At 44.3% G+C, this 23,858-nt stretch overlaps 1 protein-coding gene across 1 annotated transcript in view; it reads left to right on the top strand.

Annotated features, from left to right (window-relative positions):
• Nucleotides 1-23,592, top strand: part of FBXL7 (F-box and leucine rich repeat protein 7) — a 453,273-nt gene extending 429,681 nt beyond the window's left edge. Inside the window, exons 3-4 of the mRNA XM_018065551.1 lie at nucleotides 10,044-10,655; nucleotides 20,225-23,592. Of these exons, the coding sequence (XP_017921040.1) occupies nucleotides 10,044-10,655; nucleotides 20,225-20,961 (1,349 nt within the window). The 3' untranslated portion in view covers nucleotides 20,962-23,592. The remainder of the gene's footprint in view (nucleotides 1-10,043; nucleotides 10,656-20,224) is intronic.

Below are 23,858 nucleotides of genomic sequence, written 5' to 3'. Positions count from 1 at the left end.
TCCTCCTGCCCTCAATCTTTCCCAGCATCAGGGTCTTTTCAGATGACTCAGCTCTTCACATCAAGTGGCCAAAGTATTGGAGTTTCAGCTTTAGCATCATTCCTTCCAATGAACACCCAGGATTGATCCCTTTAGAATGGACTGGTTGGATCTCCTTGCAGTCCAAGGGATTCTCAAGAGTCTTCTTCTACACCACAGTTCAAAAGCATCAATTCTTCGGCGCTCAGCTTTCTTCACAGTCCAACTCTCACATCCATACATGACCACTGGAAAAACCATAGCCTCGACTAGACGGACTTTGCTGGCAAAATAATGTCTCTGCTTTTGAATATGCTGTCTAGGTTGGTCATAACTTTCCTTCCAAGGAGTAAGCGTCTTTTAATTTCATGGCTGCAATCACCATTTGCAGTCATTTTGGAGCCCCCAAAAATAAAGTCAGCCACTGTTTCCACTGTTTCTCCATCTATTTGCCATGAAGTGATGGGATCAGATGCCATGATCTTAGTTTTCTGAATGTTGAGCTTTAAGCCAACTTTTTCACTCTCCTCTCTCACTTTCATCAAGAGGCTCTTTAGTTCCTCTTCACTTTCTGCCATAAGGGTGGTGTCGTCTGCATATCTGAGGTCATTGATATTTCTCCCGGCAATCCTGATTCCAGCTTGTGCTTCTGTATATCTCGTCCATTATATTTATGTCTTTTAGAGCAATGTGGGTTAAAGGCTTCTTTAGCTGTGTGACTCTTCCCTTTTAGAAGAACTAAAGGACAAAACAGAATCCATATTCAAATCAGTGCGAGTCAAAAACTGGATAAATTGAAGAACTGGTCTTTAGAATTTTTTAGAATCTATTTTAGGCATAAAAATAAAACCAGGCATTGGACTAGACTCCATCTTCTGATATGAGAGGACTCTCGACATCCTTGTCAAGATTTCAGGGACCAGTCACCAAGCTCTGCCCTTAAGAGGACTAATCCAGGTGACCGACAAAGCAGAGTTTTGTTCTTGGACAGAAATCTTACCCTTTTATTCTTCTTACATTTTATTTCAAATTGGGGTATATTTGCTCTATAATGCTGTGTTAGTTTCTGCTGTACAACCAAGTAAGTCAGTTATATGTATACACATATCCCCTCCCCTTGGACCCCCACCCCACCCCACCCACCCTATCCATCTAGGTTATCACGGAGCACTGGGCTGAGTTCCCTGTGCTATACAGCAGGTACAGCAAGACCGCACTAGCTGTCTATTTTACACACACCAGTGCACGTACATCAATTCCAACCTCTCAATTCCTCCCCCTACACCCTGCACCTACGTGTCCATTCCCTACATCTGCATCTCTATTCCTGCTCTGCAAACAAGTTCATCTGTACCATTAAAAAAAAAAAAAGAAAAGAAAGCCCTAGCTTTAATCTGATCTTGAGGGTGCCATGGGGCTTCCCAGGTGGCGCTAGTGGTGAAGAACCTGCCTGCCAATGCAGGAGACACGGGTTCGATCTCTGGGTGGGGGAGATCCCCTAGAGGAGGGCATGGCAACCCACTCCAGTATTCTTGCCTAGAGAATCCCATGGACAGAGGAGCCTGGCGGGCCACAGTGCATGGGGGTCACGAGAGTTGGACATGAGTGAGTGACTTAGCAGGCACACCCGCTCGAGGGTGCCGCCTTCTGGATGACCTCCAGGCAAGAACTCTTGAGTCCTAAAGGTAACTTCTTCCAGGTAAAATGCAAGGTTAACCTGGTCTGTATAAATTTCCGCCTCATAGCAACCAATACCTTAAATAAATTTTAGGGTGTGGATATGATGTGAACCACATTAAAAGAAAATATTTTGAAATCAAACAAGAAGAAAAAGATCCCTTAGATTGTATTTTTTTTTTCACAAGCTAGGTTTTATGGATCTATTTTTTTAAGCTTGAGTTTAAGCTAAGAAAAGAAACTTTGCTTTTTATGGCAAGAATTCTGGAGCAGAAAGACAACTTATAATGGAAAGCATCTTGCACAAAAGTTTTGGTAATCACAGGGGGAAAATGCAGAGTAGCTTTGTAAATTTTGACTTTGAAAGGCCAATGTAATGTAAATATGACTTCCTAGAGTGTAAACAGCAGTGGTTTGAAAATAAAAACTTGTACAGAACAAGCAACTATCTCGTTAGAAGAAAATGTGTCTAATAAGCATGTGTGCATGAGATGCCTTGAATATTTTTGATACTGTGTTATAATTACCAAAGAGGCAGAATTTCCAGGACATTTGCAGCCATGAATAGGAAAGTACATAGGGTTTTTTTCCCCTCAGAAAAAGACTGCTATACTTTGGGGTGTTCTTTACATATTTAAGAGCATAAAACATATCGTTCACACATATATCACATATTTGGAAATATTTTAAATTAATAATGGAGCAACAAGTTCTTAAACTTCAAAGAATTCACTGTCTCTCATTTTAGACAACAAATGAAAATATCAGTATTAAAAAATATAATTACATTTATTTGACATAATATCTCCATTGTAGGAAGTGAAAATTAGCCTCATTTTGAGAAAATTCAAAAGGTTTTGCTAAACATATTCTTTAATTCAAGTTAAATATTCTTTCATTCAAATTACTGGGAGATTTTATATTTTCGTTGTCCTTACCTTAGACTTCTGAAAACTGAAATTTCTTTCAGACTTGGACCTACTTTGCTCTCCTTTTCCAGCCTGGATTTTGTGTGATGCAGACACATTCTCAACAGAGAGTCTTTTTTTCTCTCTCCCTAAAGGCTACAGGCTTTTGGAAAAGGACAGGGTCTTTGCTGTGGAAATACTTGAATGGGGCTATGGTGCAGAAAGGCAGTGGGTCAGGAACATTTCCTTTATAATCTGCATGTCTCTGTGCTAAGTCACTTCATTCGGGTCTGACTCTGTTCAATCTTATGGACCCTATGGAGCCTGCCAGGCTCCTCTGTCCATGGGATTCTCCAGACAAGAATACTTGAGTGGGGATCCATGTCCTCCTCCAGGGGATCTTCCCCATCCAGGGATGGAACACATGTCTCTTAATGTCTCCTACATTGGCAGGCTGATTCTTTACCACTAGTGCCACCTGGAAAGCCCACTTTATAATTTAGTCAAATGTAAAAACTCCTCCCTTCCAGACCCCACTGGGCACTCAGACAGTAGTAACCATGTATGTTAAATGATCCAATGAGTAAATGAATCGTCACTTTCTTTCCTGCCTATAAATCTGTAATCCAAGAATCTGCAGCAGCCCAGACTACTGCATTTGAATACCCAATGTCTATCGCTATGTATGCCTTGCAGTTTATTCTGTATATTTTCCTGCAGACATCCGTGGTGGGCGTTTTTGTGTTATATATAAATTTGGGGGATATTTCCAGCTTCTCGATATCATTAGGAAAACCAGATAGGTCACAAAATACATGTCTTATTGCAAATAAATGGTTTGCTCATTTCTCCATAAATTACCCCATTCTGCTTTCATGACATTTGCATGTGCTCACCTCTGTCTTTCTTAGAGTCTTACATATTCATAATTGATGACCTCTTTTCCATTTCCATATTTATATGTAACCAAACATGCCTTTCTGCAGATTTTATAATGTTTTCATTCTGTACCTTTGTCTGTTTGTCCATTCTTTCTTCCATTCACCCATCCATCCTACCTACCATGAAGTAATTCATTGAGTATACCTTTAACTGAGTTCCCTATCAATTCGTGTACTTATTATGGAAAAAAGTTTGCTCAAAGAATGTCAGCAGAATAAATAGCCATTTGGTAAATTTAAAAAGCCACCTACTTTTTACATTCTGGAAATTTTTCAGATGTTATGAAGATGTATTTATCTCCTAAGAGTGTGAGCATTCCTTGTCCTGGTATTTCAGGGGACATTTGATCTGCAAATAATTGATACAAGTGGTTGTTGCATACGCCGGTTTGCAGTGATTCTCGCCAAGAACACTGTGTGGGTGATACCTGCATCTCATGGCAATGTGGATACCATAGAAGCAACAGGGAAGGGAGGCTCCAAACAAGCTACTCTGTGCCATTTCATCATGATGCCCATTTCCAGTTATCGTAGATTTGACTCTTGACAGAAGCTTTTGGAAATGTATATTTCACTTAGTACTTTTTGCAAGGGCTTCCCTGGTGGCTTAGTGGTAAAGAATCTGTCTGCCAATGCAGGAGACGCAGGTTTGATCCCTGGGTTGAGACGATCCCCTGGAGAAGGATATGGCATCCCACTCCAGTATTCTGGCCTGGAACATCCCAGGAACAGAGGAGCCTGGGAGGCTATAGTCCATGGGGTGGCAAAGAATCGGAGACAATGTAGCAATTGAGCACAAGCAGTTTTTGCAAGGGCTACTTTTGCTACTCAAAATAATGCATCTCAGGGAAGAGTTCTTCCATATATTATCCATGCATCTCACCATTTGCCTAGGGGCGCAGTAAAGAAAGATGTAATGGCTAATTTATATAAATGCATATGAAATATACAGTGTATTAAAAGTGGTGATAATATCCTCTCAGTTATTCTGTGTTGTCGCCCATTGGGACCATCTTACTGCTAAGATAAGTGGGTCGATTTTGCCCTCAAGACATCAGATAGGTAGAAATTCACTTGGAGTAGGTATTCAGATATGAAAATATGTTCATTCCTACAAAATAGTCTGAATTTATATTCTGAGTTCAAATAAAGTCAGCTTTCTTTTTGCTTCTGTTTGTCTTGCAGTGTCATATAAGGACAGGAGAAGGGTTCCAAACTTCTTCCATCATCTTAATATTTATCTTTGATCATTTCCTCTCGAGTGTATGTCCAAGGATCAGCATCCTTGTTTCTAATCTGTATCAGAAAAAACAGAAGCTCTTGCCATTGTCCATTTAGCTGGCAGTCCTCTGAAAATGACACAGGAGAAAAAAATTGCGTGCAAAGAGAGCACTAGGTCCTCCTGCCGGACTGTGTGCATATGCAGTACACGACTTGGCCGCAGACATGGTCCTCGTTTCGAATCTGAAGCCATACTCTCTTTTCCTGACACACGTGCATTTATACTCTGGGACTCTTGATCATTCTGTAAGGAAAAACTACTTCTTGTTATTATACATCATACCTTGTGGCAATAGATGGCTCTGAGTCCCAAAGGGGAAGAGAAACTCTGTGGCAACTATGTGTATTTTATCCATAATAACATTTATTTCCAAATTAAAAATGTGTGTTTATGTGTGTATGTGAGCATGTGTTCAGTGAAAAATATTTATATATTTATATTTCCCTATATATATATAGAGAGAGAGACATAAAGTATCAAGAAAAGATACTTTTGACAACATCTGGGCATGAACATCTCTAGTTGTTATTTGTCTATAGAAAAATACCGCAGACTGTGTGGCTTATAAAGAAGAAAAATGTATTTCTCACAGTTCTAGAAGTCCCAGATCAAGATGCTGGCAGATTGAGTATGTCTGGCGGCCCACTTCCTCATAAGTCTGCCTCCTCACTGTCACCTCACAGGGCGGAAGTGAGAGCCCATTCCTGGGGCCTGTTTTATGAGGGCCCTGAGCCGGTTCATGAAGGTTCAACTCTCAAGACCTAATCACTTCCCAAAGGCCCCACCCTCCATCCTACCATCACTTCAGGAGTTAACATTCACTCAGTATATGAACGTGAGACAGCTAGCAACATTTAGACCATAGCATTACTCATCATTCTTCATCTTTTTTCTAATTATCGAGTGCAGTTTATTCAATTACAATAGACTGTATCCTTTCAGAAATTCTCGGAGGACTTTTGACCTACTGTAGAATAAGCTTCCCTGGTGGCTTAGTGGTAAAGAATCCGCCTGCAATGCAGGAGACATGAGTTCAATCCCTGGGTCAGGAAGATCCCCTGGAGGAGGGCATGGCAACCCTCTCCAGTACTCTTGCCTGGAGAATCCCATGGTCAGAGGAGCCTGGTGGGCCATAGTCCATGGGATCGCAAGAGACGGACATGATTGAAGCGACTAGGCACGCACTAGAATAAGCACAAAGAACTCAAAGAGAATCCTGGTGCGTGCTCTGGCAAAAGGAGACATCCAGCTCTCCTGGCTGAAATCTAGACTCCCCTGCTCGGCCCTGCTGCTAAGACCTGGAGGGGAGAGCCATTACTGTGCTCCTGAGTCTCCCAGGGCAGACTGTTTCCCACAGGGCTGCCAGACTGCCATCTCTTTATGAGTGTGGACTCCGTTAATACCAAGACATGATTTTTGGCAAAAAAAAAAGAAAGAAAAAAAAAAAAAAAAACTAAGAGCCTTCCTAAATGCACAGCAGTGCTAGACAATTCTGATATATTCCTGTGATCCAGTGCTGGGAGTATAAAAGAAAGATGAAAAGTGAATCCATTATAGACGCAGGTTTTAGGAATCCACCTCCAGCCCCACCATAAGAAGAGTCCGTTCCTCCAGGGCCCAAATCAAACTACACAGGTCTCCGCAGAACCGTTAAGCGTCTTTCTCTTTTAAGATGAACAGACCAGAGGCAGGCAGGAGAGAGATTTCAGAGCCTTCACAGCTGCTAAAATGTCAGAGCTGAAAACCTAAGATTGTCCCTCGTCCCTGATCCAAAAGAAGTTGCTCAACCTCCTAAGAAAAATGGTAACTTTAGAGGCAATTCTAGGAGTTCATGTAATAATGGTTAGTACTGTGGTATCTTGGATGGCAGTTTTCAAACCCTTAATTGGTTTACACTTAAGGTTTTCCTTAAAGATGTACTATTTATTTTAGCTGATTACAAAAGAGAGAAGTGCATATTTTTTTTGCCTTACGAATGATTTAAAATGCAGTATGTATACCAGCTGGGGTAGAAAAGTACATGCCAAGCTAGATATTAACCTTTTTACATATATAAATGCTTCCATTCAAATCCAAGACATTAGTGTGCACCTACTATGTACCATAAGGCTTCCCTGGTATCGTAGTGGTAAAGAATCTGTTTGCCAATGCAGGAGGCTCAGGTTCGATCCCTGAGGGGGTCCGGAAGATGGCCTGGAGGAAGGTACGGCAACCCACTCTAGTATTCTTGCCTGGAAAATAATCCCATGGACAGAGGAGCCTGGAGGGCTACAGTCCATGAGGTCTCAAAAGAGCTGGCATGACCAAGCACACACAGCAGCAGTATGTACCATAAACCATGTCAGGCACTGCCAGGAGACAAAGAAAAAGAGGATTCAATCCTTTTCTCACAGGGGTGTATAGTGTAGTAAAAGTTGTATCCATCATCTGTTGCCATGGGGGTGCTATATTACAAATCACCCCAAACCTCAGTATTCCAGCTCACACATCTGTGGTTCATTTGGGCACTTCTTGACTCCAGCCCAGTCTGGTTGAGCTTGGCTCTAAGCTGCAGGTTGGGGCCGCTTCTGTCTGCTCATCTGATGAGGTAATGGGCTTCTCGTCATCCTAAGGTCGGTGGACCAAATGAGGATGTTCTTGCCATGGTGATGATAGAAACAGGTGGGAAAGCCCAACCACACAAATGGCTTTGGGCAAATCACATCCCCTAAGATTCGCTAGCCAAAGCATATCACATGGCCAAAGCCCACATCACTGGACTGAAGAAATACACTCTACCTAGGAAGACTGCGGAATCACATGACAAAGGATATGGGGGTATAGAGAGAGATGCAAAAGTGAGAAAAATAATACAATCAAGCAATAGGGAAAGATAAATTCACACTTGCCTGTGTAAGGAAGGGTCAGGATTTCAAAAAGGAAGGAATTCATTTTATCTCAAAGACAGAAAGGAACTATTCTTAGTGAAGTGAAAGTCGCTCAGTCATGTCAGACTCTTTGCGACCCCATGGACTGTACAATCCATGGAATTCTCCAAGCCAGAATACTGGAGTGGTATTCTGTGAAAAGGTAGCCTTTCCCTTCTCTAGGGGATCTTCCCAACCCAGGAACCGAACCCAGGTCTCCCACATTGCAGGAGGATTCTTTACCAGCTGAGCCCCAAGGGAAGCCCAAGAATATAGGAGTGGGTAGGCTATCCCTTCTCCAGTAGATTTTCCGGACCCAGGAATCAAACTGGGGTCTCCTGCATTGCAGGCAGATTCTTCACCAACTGAGCTATGCTGCCGCTGCTAAGTCGCTTCAGTCATGTACGACTCTGTGCGACCCCATAGACGGCAGCTCACCAGGCTCCCCCATCCCTGGGATTCTCCAGGCAAGAACACTGGAGTGGGTTGCCATTTCCTTCTCCAATGCATGAAAGTGAAAAGTGAAAGTGGAGTCGCTCAGTCGTGTCCAACCCTCAGCAACCCCAGGGACTTCAGCCCACCAGGCTCCTCCGTCCATGGGATTTTCCAGGCAAGAGTGCTGTAGTGGGGTGCCATTGGAAGCCCAACTGTTCTTAGAGGGGGTGGCAGTTGCACTCAGTCACAAAAGGTTTGGTACTTCAAGAGGCAGACAAGGTGTGTCTATAAGTGTATGGGGCTGAGGGAGGGGCAGACAGTAATTCAAAGATGCTCCAGGAGAAAAGTGGTGACCTGTGTAGGACATCTTCAGTGTTAGGTCACAGAGAAGTAAATTTAAAAGAAAACATAGAAAAAGATCTATCAATGAGAAAACTACAAATACACAGCAGAGATGTCCTGTGTCAGAAGTTCTATATGTTATTACCGGCAGTTCTTTGAAAAGACAAGTGTTTGAATGAAAATTCCCAAGATACAAAAAGTGAAAAAGCACACAAGGATAGAATTTTTGTTTAAGTCTTTAGAGCTATAATTAAAGCTGGAAGTGACTTAGAAATTATCTAGACCAATTCATTTATTTCACAGGTAAAGAATTGTGCATTTTGGAGGTAAACTCTATCTCTGTCTCTGTCTCTCTCTCTCTCTCTCTCTCTCTATATATATATATATATATACATAAAATACATGTGTGTGTGCATGTGTGTGTATTATATATTCACTATGTGTGTATGAAATATATAAACATATTTAGAAAGATTAAATGTCTTCCTAAATGAATATATCCTCTAAATATGTAAAATGTATAACATACAAACATTTATATAGTGCCAGAATAAATTCTTCCATATATATATCAAGGTTGGGGGAGGGATATGAAATGAGCAGACTTCTTAAAGCAGCATTCTAAAGGTCTCTCAATCCCTCATAAATTTAAAAACCATTTACTTCTTCATCAAGTGACCTTTTTGGTTCCAAGGAACAAAAGAAAGTCACATTATTCAAATGCAAAGGGAAGAATTATTGATAAGAAAGAAAAATAAATATCGCCACAGATACTCGAGGACTGCAAATACCATCTGAAGTGTCTTGTCTAACAGAGGAAGGAAGCAGGGTGGCTCTCCAGAACCCAGATCACAGAGTTTGGGGTACCATTATCAAAAGATGGGGGGTGGGGAGCTGGACACTAAGGGGCAGGTGAGGGCAAAGATAGCTAATGCTCTCTCCCCACTGACCAGTCTTCTCCTTTGTAAAATGCATTCCTCTCCTTTATAAATGAAGCGTAAGCATCTGCCTAACCAGAGTAAATCAGCTTGTGTTCACAATATATGAGCTTTCTTCTCCCAGTGTAGAAATAATGAAACTTTGGAGTTGTGCCCTTTAGATAATCACCGTTAATGTAGATCAGAGGTCAGCAAACTATAACCCTGGAGCCAAGTCGGCTGATCTGTTTTTACAGAACAAGTTTTATGGAAAAATAGCCAGGACGGCTGGGCTCGTTTTCGTGTGGTTTATGGCAGCTTTTGCACTAAAACAGCAGGACTGAGTAATTGCAACAGGGATGGAACCCAGATGGCCTGTAGTGCTTCCACTATTTCTTATCTGACCCTTTAGAGATAGTTTGCCCACCCCGGTGGAGATAGTGAAGAATTAGCCCTTTTCTTAATGGGGAAAACTTGCCTGGGCGCTTGCTTCCAGTGACACGGATTGAGCCCGCGTCTGCCCAGGAAGGATGTCAGTGGACAGGGTGCCGCCTCCCTGCCTCTTCCCGCGCCCCGCCCCGTCCATCCTTAACCCTTTGTTCTCTGTCCTTTGCCAGACTCCGACCTGAGCATGCGCACACTGAGCACGCCCAGCCCAGCCCTGATATGTCCACCCAACCTGCCGGGATTTCAGAATGGAAGGGGCTCGTCCACCTCCTCGTCCTCCATCACCGGGGAGACGGTGGCCATGGTCCACTCCCCGCCCCCGACCCGCCTCACCCACCCGCTCATCCGGCTGGCCTCCAGGCCCCAGAAGGAGCAGGCCAGCATCGAGCGGCTCCCGGACCACGCCATGGTGCAGGTCTTCTCCTTCCTGCCCACCAACCAGCTGTGCCGCTGCGCGCGCGTGTGCCGCCGCTGGTACAACCTGGCCTGGGACCCGCGCCTCTGGAGGACTATCCGCCTGACGGGCGAGACCATCAACGTGGACCGCGCCCTCAAGGTGCTGACCCGCAGACTCTGTCAGGACACACCCAACGTCTGTCTCATGCTGGAAACCCTAAGTGTCAGTGGCTGCAGGCGGCTCACGGACCGAGGTCTTTACACCATTGCCCAGTGCTGCCCGGAGCTCCGGCGGCTGGAAGTCTCCGGCTGCTACAACATCTCCAATGAGGCAGTCTTCGACGTGGTGTCCCTCTGTCCCAACCTGGAGCACCTGGATGTGTCAGGTACGTGGCCATCCGTGGGCCCTTCCCAGCACATCCTCCCAAAGCAGGAGAGGACGCTGACACCTGGGAAAGGTCCCTTTGGGATATTCAGGGCTCAGCAGGGTGACTCTTCTTCCTGTAAAACTGTCTTTATGGAACGATGATTCTGGGGGCCAGAGGTATCCCTTTTGTCAAATGATGTCAACTTCTTAGAGGAGTTAGAGGCATCTTATGTCTGGCAATTCAAGTTAGTGTGCCTTTTTTGTTTTATTTCTTGATGTGAACCTTTTAAAAGTCTTCATTGAATTTGTTACAATATAGCTTCTGATTTATGCTTTGGTTTCTTGCCCAAGAAGCATGTGAGAGCTTAGCTCCCTGACCAGGGATGGAACCTGCATAGGAAGATGAAGTCTTAACCACTGGAGCAGCTAGGCAAGTCCCACAAGTTAGTGTGACTGTCAAGTGTGTCTTTCCTCCCCATAATTCTCAAAGTAATTTCAGAGCAACCACAGATAGGTGGTGGTGGTGGTAGTCGCTCAATCATATCTGACTCTTTGAGATTCCCCTGGACTGTAGCCCACCAGGCTCCTCCGTCCTTGGAATTCTCCATGCAAGAATACTGGAGTGAGTTGCTGTTCCCTTATCCAGGGGATCTTTCTGACCCAGGGATCAAAACAGGGTCTCCTACATTGCAGGCAGATTCTTTACCATCTGAGCCAGCAGGGAAGCACAAACCATGGATAATGGGATCTAAGTATCTAATCACAGATAAGTGAGAGCCAGCTCTCTAGCTGAAACGGAAGTAGTTTACAAACTGACCTGACATCCACTGGTCACTGTCGCATGGAGCTTGAGAGCTGTGTTTAAGCTGATTCTGTGCTGTGTCCTGTGGTCACCATGGCTTGAAATTTTGCAGATATTGGGAAAAATCCATCATGGCTAAGAGTTTTCTCATATTTCACTCCTACCCTCCTCAGCCTTGGGTTGCTTTTGCATCTTTTCTCAAGCAATATTCTTTTATTTCCCAAACTTATTTATTTTTAATTGAAGGAAAATCATTTCACAGTATTGTGTTGGCCTCTGCCATCAAGCAGTATTCTTAATTACAGAGTGCAAGGGTAGGGCCCACCAAGTGAAGCCTTTGAAAGTGAAGTGAAAGTTGCTCAGTCATGTCCTCCTCTTTGCAACCCCATGGACTTATACAGTCCATAGAATTCTCCAGGCCAGAATACTGGAGTGAGTAGCCTTTCCCTTCTCCAGGGGATCTTCCCAACCCAAGGATCAAACCCAAGTCACCCTCAATGCAGGTGGATTCTTTACCAGCTGAGCCACAAGGGAAGCCCAAGAATACTGGAGTGGGTAGCCTTCTCCAGAAAAAGATCTCCAGCAGATCTTCCTGACCCAGGAATCGAACCAGGGTCTCCTGCATTGCAGGCGGATTCTTTACCAACTGAGCTATGAGGGAAGCCCTTTAGTGCTTTTTTCAAAATGAAGGAACTCCTAGCATGGCTGCTTTGCTTGCAGACCTCTCACAGGCAGGAAGAATTAAAGCCCAGACTCGCACTGAGGCGCCAGACGTGGATCCAGCCAGACTAACAGCCTTTCTTTATCTCATCTGCTACCCAGTCAAAAGACGCACATTTGAGAGGCTGGAGTGTGTGAGATGCAACTGGGAGTTAAAGAAATGAGCAGCGCGAGCCACAACCTCAGGGACTGTTGGGGAGGGGTCGAAAGTAAAAACCACTGCACAGGCAAAGAAATAGAGTTGGGGGTTTACCAGCATCTGAGGTAAACGATATTCTCTAACAAAACCTGAGGTTAAAGTCAGCTCTCAGAGCTCACTCTCTCTTTTGAAAACCGACATCTGAAAATATTTCCGATGACAGTCAATTATTTCTCGTACATTCTTTCCCTGCTCCCCTCCTTGAGTTGGCTCCAGCACAAAGCCATGGAAACCGTATGTTCAGTTAGTCGTGAGCAGCTGTTGGCATAAAGAAGCAGGAAACGAAGAGGTTTTCTTACATTTCCCCCCTCCCCCTCCCCGCCAAGGAATTCTGGAAAGAGAAAGCATTATGATGCAGTAGGAACTAGCTTCAAAAGTCTGTGATTTGGGACAGTTCACAGCTTTCCCTAGATGTCTTTTCTCTTCTTAAAAAAAAAAAAAAAAGAACAGGGGTGGGGGGACTAAGGGATTGGATTCTTTAACATTCAAAGGTTCTGAACCCTGTGGGCCTCTTTTATAAACACCTCATTTTCTTTTATTTTTCTTAGATTAGAAAATGACTCCATTTTGGAATCCCCATCTTTGTTAAAGGGACTCCCCCCAGTGCACCCTCAGGACAGGCTGCAAGTAAATTGCATTTTGTCTTTGGACTTCTTTTGAGATTCGGAAATGCAGAAATTGCTTGGGCTGTTTGGGAATGGAAATTTCTGGGCTTCTAGCTTGAGTGAGTGGACCCTGCTTGGCCCCTGTGCTAACGGTTATGTATCGAGCTTCTCCCTATCAACCTGACCTGGATATCTGTGTAAATAAAGACTGTGTAAATGGGGGAATCTCTAACTCACTAAGAGCACAGAATTCTAGATACTGGCAGGAATGGTGGTGGGTATTTTCAGGTAGATGAACTCAAACAACCCAACAAGTCATAAGGGTGGATTTGTGTCACCACCTCTGAACGGTGCCCTCCAGTTCTGAGGGAATCTAGAAACTGTGATTTCACCTGCACTTATTCCCCCTTGGTTCTCGCAACTAGCCTCTGACATTGGCCACCTTCTCGGTGGCAATATCCTTGCCACTGAGTATAGACCTTGGCTGGTCTAGAGCTTAATTTCCCCAGAGAATGTGAGACTGCCCCTCCCATCCCTAGCATGCCCGCCTTGAAAGTTATCTTTAAAAGTCACTGAAAGTTACTGTAACTAGCCCTAGCATTTATTCATTATCACTTATTACCTTTTATTAATGTTTAGTCATGGTTCTCCAGGGCTTCCCTGGTGACTCAGGGGTAAAGAATCTGCCTGCTAGTGCAGGAGACGCAGGTTCAATCCCTGGGTGGGGAAGATCCTCTGGAAAAGGAAATGGCAACACATTCCAGTATTCTTGCCTGGAGAATCCAATGGACAAAGGAGCCTGGAGAGCAACAGTCTATGGGGTTGCAAAGAGTCAGACACAACTGAGTGACTAGACAACATGGTTCTCCAGAGAAATAGAAGCAACAGTGTATGTGTGTGTATATATACATATATACATATACGCATATACGGGCTTCCCTGGTGGCTCAGAGGTTAAAGCATCTGCCTGCAATGCGGGAGACCTGGGTTCAATCCCTGGGTCGGGAAGATCCCCTGGAGAAGGAAATGGCAACCCACTCCAGTAATCTTGCTGGAGAATCCCATGGACGAGGAGCCTGGTGAACTACAGTCCACGGGGTCGCAAAGAGTCGGACACGACTGAGCAACTTAGCTTTATATGTATATACATGTGTGTGTATATATGTTCCATATATATATATGGGACAGTTACATATATATGAGGAGTTTTATATATATGTCCCAGTTATATATATATATATGTCCCAGTTATATATATATTTATATATATATATATATATAGAGAGAGAGAGAGAGAGAGAGATTACCTGCCTCTTGAGAAATGTGTATGCAGGTCAAGATCCAACAGTTAGAACTGGACATGGAACAACAGACTGGTCCCAGAATAGGGAAGGAGTACGTTAACACTGTATATTGTCACCCTGCTTATTTAACTTATATACAAAGTGCATCATGCAAAATGCCAGGCTGGATGAAGCACAATCTGGAATCAACATTGCCCAGAGAAATATCAACAACCTCAGATATGCAGATGATACTGCCCTTATGGCAGAAAGCAAAGAGGAACTAAAGAGCCTCTTGATGAAAGTGAAAGAGGAGAATGAAAAAGCTGGCTTAAAACTCAATATTCAAAAAACAAAGATCATGGCATCTGGTTTCATCACTTCATGGCAAATAGATGGGGAAACTGTGGAAACAGTGACAGACTTTATTTTCTTGGGCTTCAAAATCACTGCAGATGGTGCCTGCAGCCATGAAATGAAAAGACGCTTGATCCTTGGAAGAAAAGCTATGAAAAACCTACTAAACAGCATATTAAAAAGCAGAGACATCACTTTGCCAAAAAAGATCTGTCTAGTCAAAGCTATAGTTTTTCCAATAGTCATGTATGGATGTGAGAGTTGGACCATAAAGAAAGTTGAGCACTGAAGAATTGATGCTTTTGAACTGTGGTGTTGGAGAAGACTCTAGAGAGTCCCTTGGACGGCAAGGAGATCAAACCAGTCAATCCTAAAGAAAATCAGTCCTGAATATTAATTGGAAGGACTGATGCTGAAGCTGAAACTCCAACACTTTGGCCATATGATGCAAAGAACTGACTCAGTGGTAAAGACCCTGAGGCTGGGAAAGAGTGAAAGCAGGAGGAGAAGGGGACGACAAAGGATAAGATGGCTGGATGGCATCACCGACTCAATGGACATGTGTTTGAGCAAGCTCCAGAGACAGTGAAGGATAGGGAAGCTTGGCATGCTGCAGTCCATGGGGTGGCAAAGAATGACTCAGCCACTGAACAGCAACAACCATATGCACTGGGAAGTGCAGTCTGCCTGACTGAGTCTCCTGGTTCAAATGCTAATCTTATCCAGAAAAATGCTCACAGGCACACCCAGAAATAAGGTTTAACCAAATATCTTGGCACTTTGTCACCTAGTCAAGTTGACACATAAAATTAACCATCACAATTAATAACATCTTTAAACATCAATAGAATATATTACAACTAACCAATTTTTAAAGTTTAAATCTTACGATTATTACAAGTGAAATTGCTTCTAAAGGTTCCTCTATACTTGAAGACCCGGGAGTCCTCCTTACTACTCTTCCTGATCTGTTATATGAGACCAGTCGAATCCTGTCCAGGTGATTCCACTCCCCCAGAATGTTAAGTCCACCCCCTCTCTTCTGCCTGCCTGCCTGGATGCATGCTTGCCCTATCACTGGCCTTACACCCACCTCAACTCCATCAATACACCTTCTACACAACCAAGGTCCAGAGCAATGTTTTCAAACTGGGAAGCCAACCCTTCATTTCCCTGCATGAAATCTCCCAATTCCTCATCTTGACATGTGGGAATAAAGTTGCTTAGCAAAGCATATATGGCACTTCATGAGTTGCTCTTTCTAGGTTCTCACCCTGCCCCTAGTAACCTGAATGCTGTGTTTCCTGGAACCATTTGAATTTCCCAAGTACACCATGCCTATGCACACTCTGATGTGTGTGCATCTCTCTGACCTGCATGCCATTCCCTCCTCTGCCCCCTCTCACCTCCCCCAAAAACCTTCTTAACAGATGTCATTGCTGGAGGCCCAGTGCAAGCGTCCCCTAAGTAAAGCCTTTCCTGCCTGACCCCCGGGAAGCTGAGGGTATCCTCCCAGGTGTCTGCATTCTTAGTGTAAGCAGGTAGAGCATTGCTCAGCTTTGCAACTGGGTACTTGTGTATTCTCAATTCATTATGAGTTTTATATGGGCAAAAATGAAGCATAGTTTATATCTGTACTTTGTGATAATGTAATTCCTTGAACAGAGGAGTTTCAAAGCCCCAGTCATCTTGATTTCTAAAGGGTTCAAACAGAGTTGTCATTGGTGACTACTCTGAACAAGCACTCAGAAAGCTATAGTGCAGTGACTGAAACTTCCTCATCAGTAAAACTGAGTTGGTTGGGAGGACTAGATGAGTTCATTCATGTTAAGTCCTCTCGTGTATGTTTTATTCAGTAACACACTTAGGAGGCAGTAGTTGGTCTTTGTTGATAGCATCCTTTTATAGCCCAGAATATTATTACCCAATAATGAGAGAAGGTGGTAATGAGCATTTTTGTGGAAGCTGATCCAAATCTGGAATCACTTCAAGATAGCCCCAGATTTGTTCAACCCATACTGTCCACTCTCGGTTGTGTAATATCCCTACTCCTTATCCTGCATGGTAAGACAGGCCCCCGAGATCCGATCCCAGTGGATTATTCCCATCTTAGCTGCCACACAGGATAAATCCTGTGTTTTATCCCGTGAATACTGCTCACTCCCCCTCTGCTTCCATGCTTTCCTGTCCCTTGAATTTGCTCCTGCTACTACTTTATACTGCCTGGGTTCCATATTTGTGCATTCAAATTATTTCTCTCTTCCAAGAATCCCCCACTCCCAAGACTTATGATGCCCCAATGTCTAACTATTCACTTCATGCTGGCACATCTATCATGCATCTCTCATGCAATGCATCAACTGCATGCTATTTCTTAGTCATTTCTTACCATCCCTGCTATATTAGAAGTCTTGGATCAGGAAAATTCTCTCTAGTCTGACTGTACAAGTCATATAATCTCCCTGAATCTGAGATGCCTCATCTTTAAAAAATGTAGTTCCAAGGGAATGATTTCTCATGTTCTCTGCAAGTCTGTAATATATACATGCATCCACTGGCCACAGATATTACCCATTGAGCCATGAATCAGTTTATTTTCAACCCAAACTTAGCAAATCTATAAAAGGGCTAAAGCTGAAATTTAAAATGATTGACCTAAAATGATGCAAGCATATCAAAATAGTGTCTTCATCAAAACTGAGCTAAGCTAGTATTTCATTAAATTGGGGTTCGGTTTCAAAGTGCAGACAAATATTTCCCTGGACCGAATAGAGCATCCTTCCTGGAGTGCAGCAGGTTTTACTGGATATTTCTTTCTTAAATAGGAAACTGGAACTAAGAGCTTAGGAACAAAGTTGTCCTGTGATCTTAAAGTGCCTTCGCCGTCACGTCATGACAGATGGGCAGCCACTGTGTGAACGTACAGATTCAGCATAAGCAGGATCGCAGTCAGTGTAAAACAAGAACTTCAAAACAAAAAGGGAGAGTTCAGAGCGACATTTGAGGGGTACCAACCACCTTCTGCAAAACCACAGAGCCCCCTGGAGTTGTGCGCACAGCCTCTGACAAGCCACATCTTTGTTCTCCAGTGCTGGGGTGTAAGCTTTGCTCCTTCCTGAAATACATCGACTTGGTAGCACATGGCTTCTGAATGTCATTATTCCCAGGACCTGAATATTATATTATAAGAGTTTCCTGGGCAGCCTGCCAGGAGTGGGAGGAAAGTCCCCATTAACACTATCACGTGGTTGCTTAGAAGGCTTGGAGATGACGTCATCAGCCAAGGCACGGAGCCGCGGAGGTGAGGCACCTGGCTTTAGAGCGGCAGAGGGATTTGGGTAGCGGAGAGAGAAAATGAAAAGTATATGTACATTCTATGTAATGGAAGGAAATATACGTAAGCATATACATTTGTATGATGTATTTGGCTATGTATATTAATGATGTATGTTCATATACTAAAATAAACCGTGTACACATTTTAAATAGTAATATACAATGAACTGAAATATATAATGAAATGAGTGTTTCATATGTCATAAAATATATGATAGTTATATAATATATGGTATAAATATATACATATAAAATTTGTTCCCACACATTTAGGGGAAGGGAGTTTAGAATCAAGGTTTAGAGAGGCATCTAAAGATATCTTCCTGAGTACTAATTTTCTTATCTAGAAAACGGATCGTTTAAAGAATCAACTGAAAAAAAAAAAGAATCAAGAAAATCAATAAACGTTTTCTCAAATGTTTATAAAAAGCACGTTGTAAACGTTATCTTTCAACAGAAATAAAAGGCATTATAATTAACTATAAAATAGTTGGTTTATCAATGTTAGATATACCTCAGCCTCGATCACAATCCTGAGAATATTTAAATATTGGAAGTTGGATTATCCCATCAGGTTTTCCTATAAAAGATTATGAAAGTGAAGGAAAGTGAAGGAAAGTGAAAGTGTACTCAGTTGCGTCTGACTCTTTATGACCCCACGGACTATACAGTCCATGGAATTCTCCAGGCCAGAACACTGGAGTGGGTAGCCTTTCCCTTCTTCAGGGGATCTTCCCAACCCAGGGATCAAACCCAGGTCTCCCGCATTGCAGGCAGATTCTTTACCATACTGGAGTGGGTAGCCTATCCCTTCTCCAGCAGATCTTCCCGACCCAGGAATTGAACTGGAGTCTCCTGCATTGCAGGCAGATTCTTTATCAACTGAGCTATCAGAGAAGCCCTGATATATAGGGACTGTATACACTCTATAAATCATTCATTCATTCATTCATTCAACAGGTGCTTAGTGAGAACCAGCTCTGAACCAGGTATTAGGGATACAGCAGTGAAGAGTGTGAGTCCTTTTTTCTTAGGAACTTACATTCCATGAGGACAGCAAACACATAAATAAATGTGAATAAAAGTGAATAAATAAAAATATAATGCCTCAAAGTGATAATGAATGCTGAAAATAAATGGGAGTCAGGCAGGGGGTACTAGTTCTTTCAGGATGACTCACAAAAAGTTGTCCTATAAAAGAACATTTGCTCGAAACCTAAGAAAGTGGGGGTGACCCAGGGCATTATCCAGGGATGTCCTGTCTAGTGCACAGTTGCTGACGCAGGGAGGTACCTGAGCCATCTGGAAACTAGCAAAGAGGCCAGTGGGGTTGGAAGAGGGGGAAGACATAAGAGCCCAGGGGTGCAGGTCCTTGGAGGCCCCCTTTAGACGTTAGCTTTTACACTTGTAGTGAGACGGCCTTGAGCATGACCGGAGTACTGTTCCAGAATGTGTCTGGCAGCTGTGAAAATAGATTGTAGCAGGTAAAAGCAGGACAAACTGGTTGAAGGGATAGAGGATAATCCGATTTTGTTCTTCCTGGACCAGAGAAGGTAGAACTGAATCCCTAGAGGGTCACTTTGTTAGACTAATGACATATATTTCCCACGGTTTTCAAAGTATATCCATATCCATTACCTGGTTGCATCCTCATTATTATATCCCCAGAGTTATAGGCATACCAGCTACTCACTCCTATTTCAGGGGAGAGTCTTGAGACTCAGAAAACTTAAGCCTCCTGCCTCAGACCATAAAAAGTAGGCCTGAGATCGACTGTGACTCCCAAGCCAGTGCTCTTTCTGCCAAACCCCAGTCATGGTGCAGCCTTCTATTTCCTATCTCATTTCTTTGGATCAGAGAGCTACCAGACCACTGCAGGGTGCGGAGCTTCCTGAACTTTCCAGAACCAGGATGGGATATTTACACACATGGTCTCATGTCTTCTTTACAGCCACCTTACAGGGAAGCAGAGCACCCTTATTTTAAAGCAAAGGACCTACTTAGAAGGACCGATTGGCCCAAAGGTCAGGCCAGCCATTGATGGATCTAACATTGGAACACATCTTTCTTATTCTAAAACCCCAAAGCCTCTTAAGCCCAGAGTAGTTAAATGATGAAATGAACATGGAAAGCCCATTCTTGCGTTCCTTCTCCTGAGGGGCCAGGAAGGGAAGGGGGAAACATGGGGACCCAAATCCAGAGTGGGGTAGGAGTCTATTCAGGAGCCCCCCACTATTCCCCATTCCCTGAAGTCGTTCTGAGCATGTGTTCTGTCTCTCCGTCTAGGATGCTCCAAGGTGACCTGCATCAGCTTGACCCGCGAGGCCTCCATTAAACTGTCCCCCTTGCACGGCAAACAGATCTCCATCCGCTACCTGGACATGACGGACTGCTTCGTGCTGGAAGATGAAGGCCTGCACACCATCGCGGCCCACTGCACGCAGCTGACCCACTTATACCTGCGGCGCTGCGTGCGCCTCACCGACGAGGGCCTCCGCTATCTGATGATCTACTGCACCTCCATCAAGGAGCTGAGCGTCAGCGACTGCCGCTTCGTCAGCGACTTTGGCCTGCGCGAGATCGCCAAGCTGGAGTCCCGCCTGCGGTATCTCAGCATCGCGCACTGCGGCCGGGTCACCGATGTGGGCATCCGCTACGTGGCCAAGTACTGCGGCAAGCTGCGCTACCTCAACGCCAGGGGCTGCGAGGGCATCACGGACCACGGCCTGGAGTACCTTGCCAAGAACTGCGCCAAACTCAAGTCCCTGGACATCGGCAAATGCCCTCTGGTCTCCGACACGGGCCTGGAGTGCCTGGCCCTGAACTGCTTCAATCTCAAGCGCCTCAGCCTCAAGTCTTGCGAGAGCATCACGGGCCAGGGCCTGCAGATCGTGGCGGCCAACTGCTTCGACCTGCAGATGCTGAACGTGCAGGACTGCGAGGTGTCCGTGGAGGCGCTGCGCTTCGTGAAACGCCACTGCAAGCGCTGCGTCATCGAGCACACCAACCCTGCCTTCTTCTGAAGGGACAGCTCCCGCCGTCGCTGTCGCCGTACAGACCTGAACAGAACACGTTGGTCTTTTTGTTTTGTTTTTTTTTTCAGAGCAGCCTATTGTAAGCACCGACACCCACTCGGAACAGCTTCTTTCTTCCAGGAAGGTTCTTTTTAAAGATCAGGCTTTTCTTCTTGCTAGTTTCTCACGGGCAGCAGAGGGCTAGGAAAGGAGGGTGAGGGAGCCCCATTTCTATTCCAGACAACGGTTTTATGTGGGGGGAATCAGGTCATTGGTGGTGATGTCTCTTCTCAAAAACATGTACCTCAGAAAGCTGACTGCAGTGTCTTTAAGAACGCCCCCCTTTCAGTTTCTTTCCTCCTGGCCACATCCCTGGAGTTCTGCACCCCATCCCTCCAACCCTACCCCTCCCTCTCCTACAGTAACAACAAATTGTCAGAGTAATACTGCCCTCCACACCTCCTCCTCTTTAAACTGCTTGACTGGCCTAAACCACACTCTCCCATCCCATACCCAAGCAAAATTCTTGTTAAATAAATGTCACAGCACCTGCTATATACGCAGCACTTATAAACCCTTTTAAAGGATCACTTGCAGCAGTTAACAGGGTGAAGGAAGAGACCTGCCTTGTTCCTCCCACCCCACTCCCGCTCCAGCACTTACTAGCTGTGTGACCTTGGGCAAAGCACTTGACTTCTCTGGGCTTCTGCTTCCAGCCCTGAATCAGAGGACTTCCTCGTATCTAATCAAGGATGAGCTTCATGGCTATTTTAGAATCGAGGGCACAAGAGATGTCAGTAAACCCAAGCTCCTTGGCAACACAAGAGGCATCTACCTCTTCCAAGGATATCTATTCTGTGAGTGCTCTCAGGAGGCGTGCCAACCCCAGCCTCCTGTATATTCTTTTCCCTAATCTGAGTGGCATTCACAGTTTGTTTCTTTTGATGAGCGAGTCTCTTGGTCATCTTCTCTTGCCCAGCCAGATGGACGGCTTCTGTACACACATGCTTTTGGCATCACCCCACTCCACCCCATCGCACGGAGGTGATAGAATTCCTAATCACAGCAAAACCCACCTCCCCCAGTCAGGTTGATCTTTCTGAGTGTTTCCAAGTAGGAGGGAAGACACTCACAATTTTTAATTAACAAGGGAGGCCCAGGAAAACACATGTCCTCCAGGGTTTTTCAGATCCCTGTCGCTGCACATGTGGCATACATGCACACATCTGCCCTGCAGCTGGCAGGAACGGATGCCTCGGTTCTTTGTCATTCAGATCGCATTTCTGTTTTCTCATCTATTTATTTTCTTGGGCATCCAGACTGCATCACGTGAAGACTGTTGGGGTTAAGTCGTAAGTGTTGACGTGTGCAGATTGCCACCTTGTGTGCCTCCCCTGTGATGTCTGCTGTCCTTCCTCAAATATGCAGACAGATTTCCAGGTAGTTTAAATCCTGTCCACTCAAAAGTGCCCCACAAATGGAAGAGGGAACTCATTGATAAGACATAGATGCTGGTCCACCAGCTAAGACTTTGATATCCAACATTAAAGCCGTTGCCAAGTATAAACGAGAAATGGTCCTATTTGGATGCAAATCCGTTTGCTATCCTCATTCATGCAAAGTCAGGATGCCAACAATCCCACTGCTTGTTTTCATGTCATTTCCATCGATTTTTGTTAATAAGCCCATGACTTCTCTTAAATTATTCTCTGGCAACACCCCTCCTCCTTCACTTTCCAAACAGTTCATTCATTTCTTTCTCAGAGGACCCACCCTCCACACCCAGAACCTGGTGTCTCCAAGCCAAGCACATGGAACAGTTTCATATCCAGCCTATATACCACTTGACAGCTGCACTCCCATGCTAGGCTCCCTGCGTGTCTTTGTCTTATTTTGAAAAGGAGACAGCAGTGAAATGGCATCATGTGATATATGGCCACCTCTCCAGTCAACACCGTTAGCAACTTGGAGGTGCAGCCAATGCCGCGCGCCACAGGGAGAAAGGAATTGTTTGGCTGGGGAGAGTATCTAGTCACAACGTTTGGAACCATGAAAGGGATCGAAGGTAGCATTCCCCTGTTGTGTGACTTGTGACTCTGTTCAAAGCTTGGGAATATAAGTCACAGAGGATCATCCTTAACCCTTGGTACTGAGATCTTCCAAGTGAGCCAATGTAATATTCCTGGAATAAGAGAAAAGATTCAAAATGGCTCACACAACCAGAGAGGGGGTGTCCCATTCCAAATATCTGTATCACCACCTCTTGACCATAGCACCTACACTGTCTTCCAAACGTGAGACAAAGCCAGCCTTCACACTGTTTACCCGGCATGCCCTATCTTTCCCCGTTGCTGTCTTTCTCCCAGTCTGCTCTTCACCCATTCCGCTTCCCCTTGTTGTATGAATCTATGACAGTGGTTCCTGGGGAAACAGCTCAGCAGATTTTTAGAGACCATGCAAAAAGCCTCACTAGGAAATTTACCTGTTTTGAAACATTGCTTCCTTCCTGTCTCTGCTAAATTGAATGCTCATTGTTGTTGTTGTTGTTGTTTTAATTCTAATGTTCAAATCACTGCGTGCTGTATGACTCTAGAAAGCCTTAACTTACTACCACCAAGAAATAAAGCAATATGTTGGTAATCGGGTTTAACCTCATTTAATTCCCTGGCCAGAATAGCCTGATGTTCAGATGGGGAAACTCAAGAGTGAGGGAGAAACTTGCTTCCTGTTGAAATAGAGAGCACATCAGGGCACTGCTGCTGCTGTCAAAGTTGTACCCATGGCTGTGTCATTCCCCTTAGCTCATTGTCTTTGGCTAAAAATTAGGAGGTAAGTAAAAATCATTACATTCACAGTTTATATCTTCAGTTCCCTAACCCACCTTTTGATGGTACAGCAAAAACAAA

Source organism: Capra hircus, chromosome 20, assembly GCF_001704415.2.
Source record: "Capra hircus breed San Clemente chromosome 20, ASM170441v1, whole genome shotgun sequence".
NCBI lineage: Eukaryota > Metazoa > Chordata > Mammalia > Artiodactyla > Bovidae > Capra > Capra hircus.
This window is presented reverse-complemented; position numbering and strand designations above follow the sequence as displayed.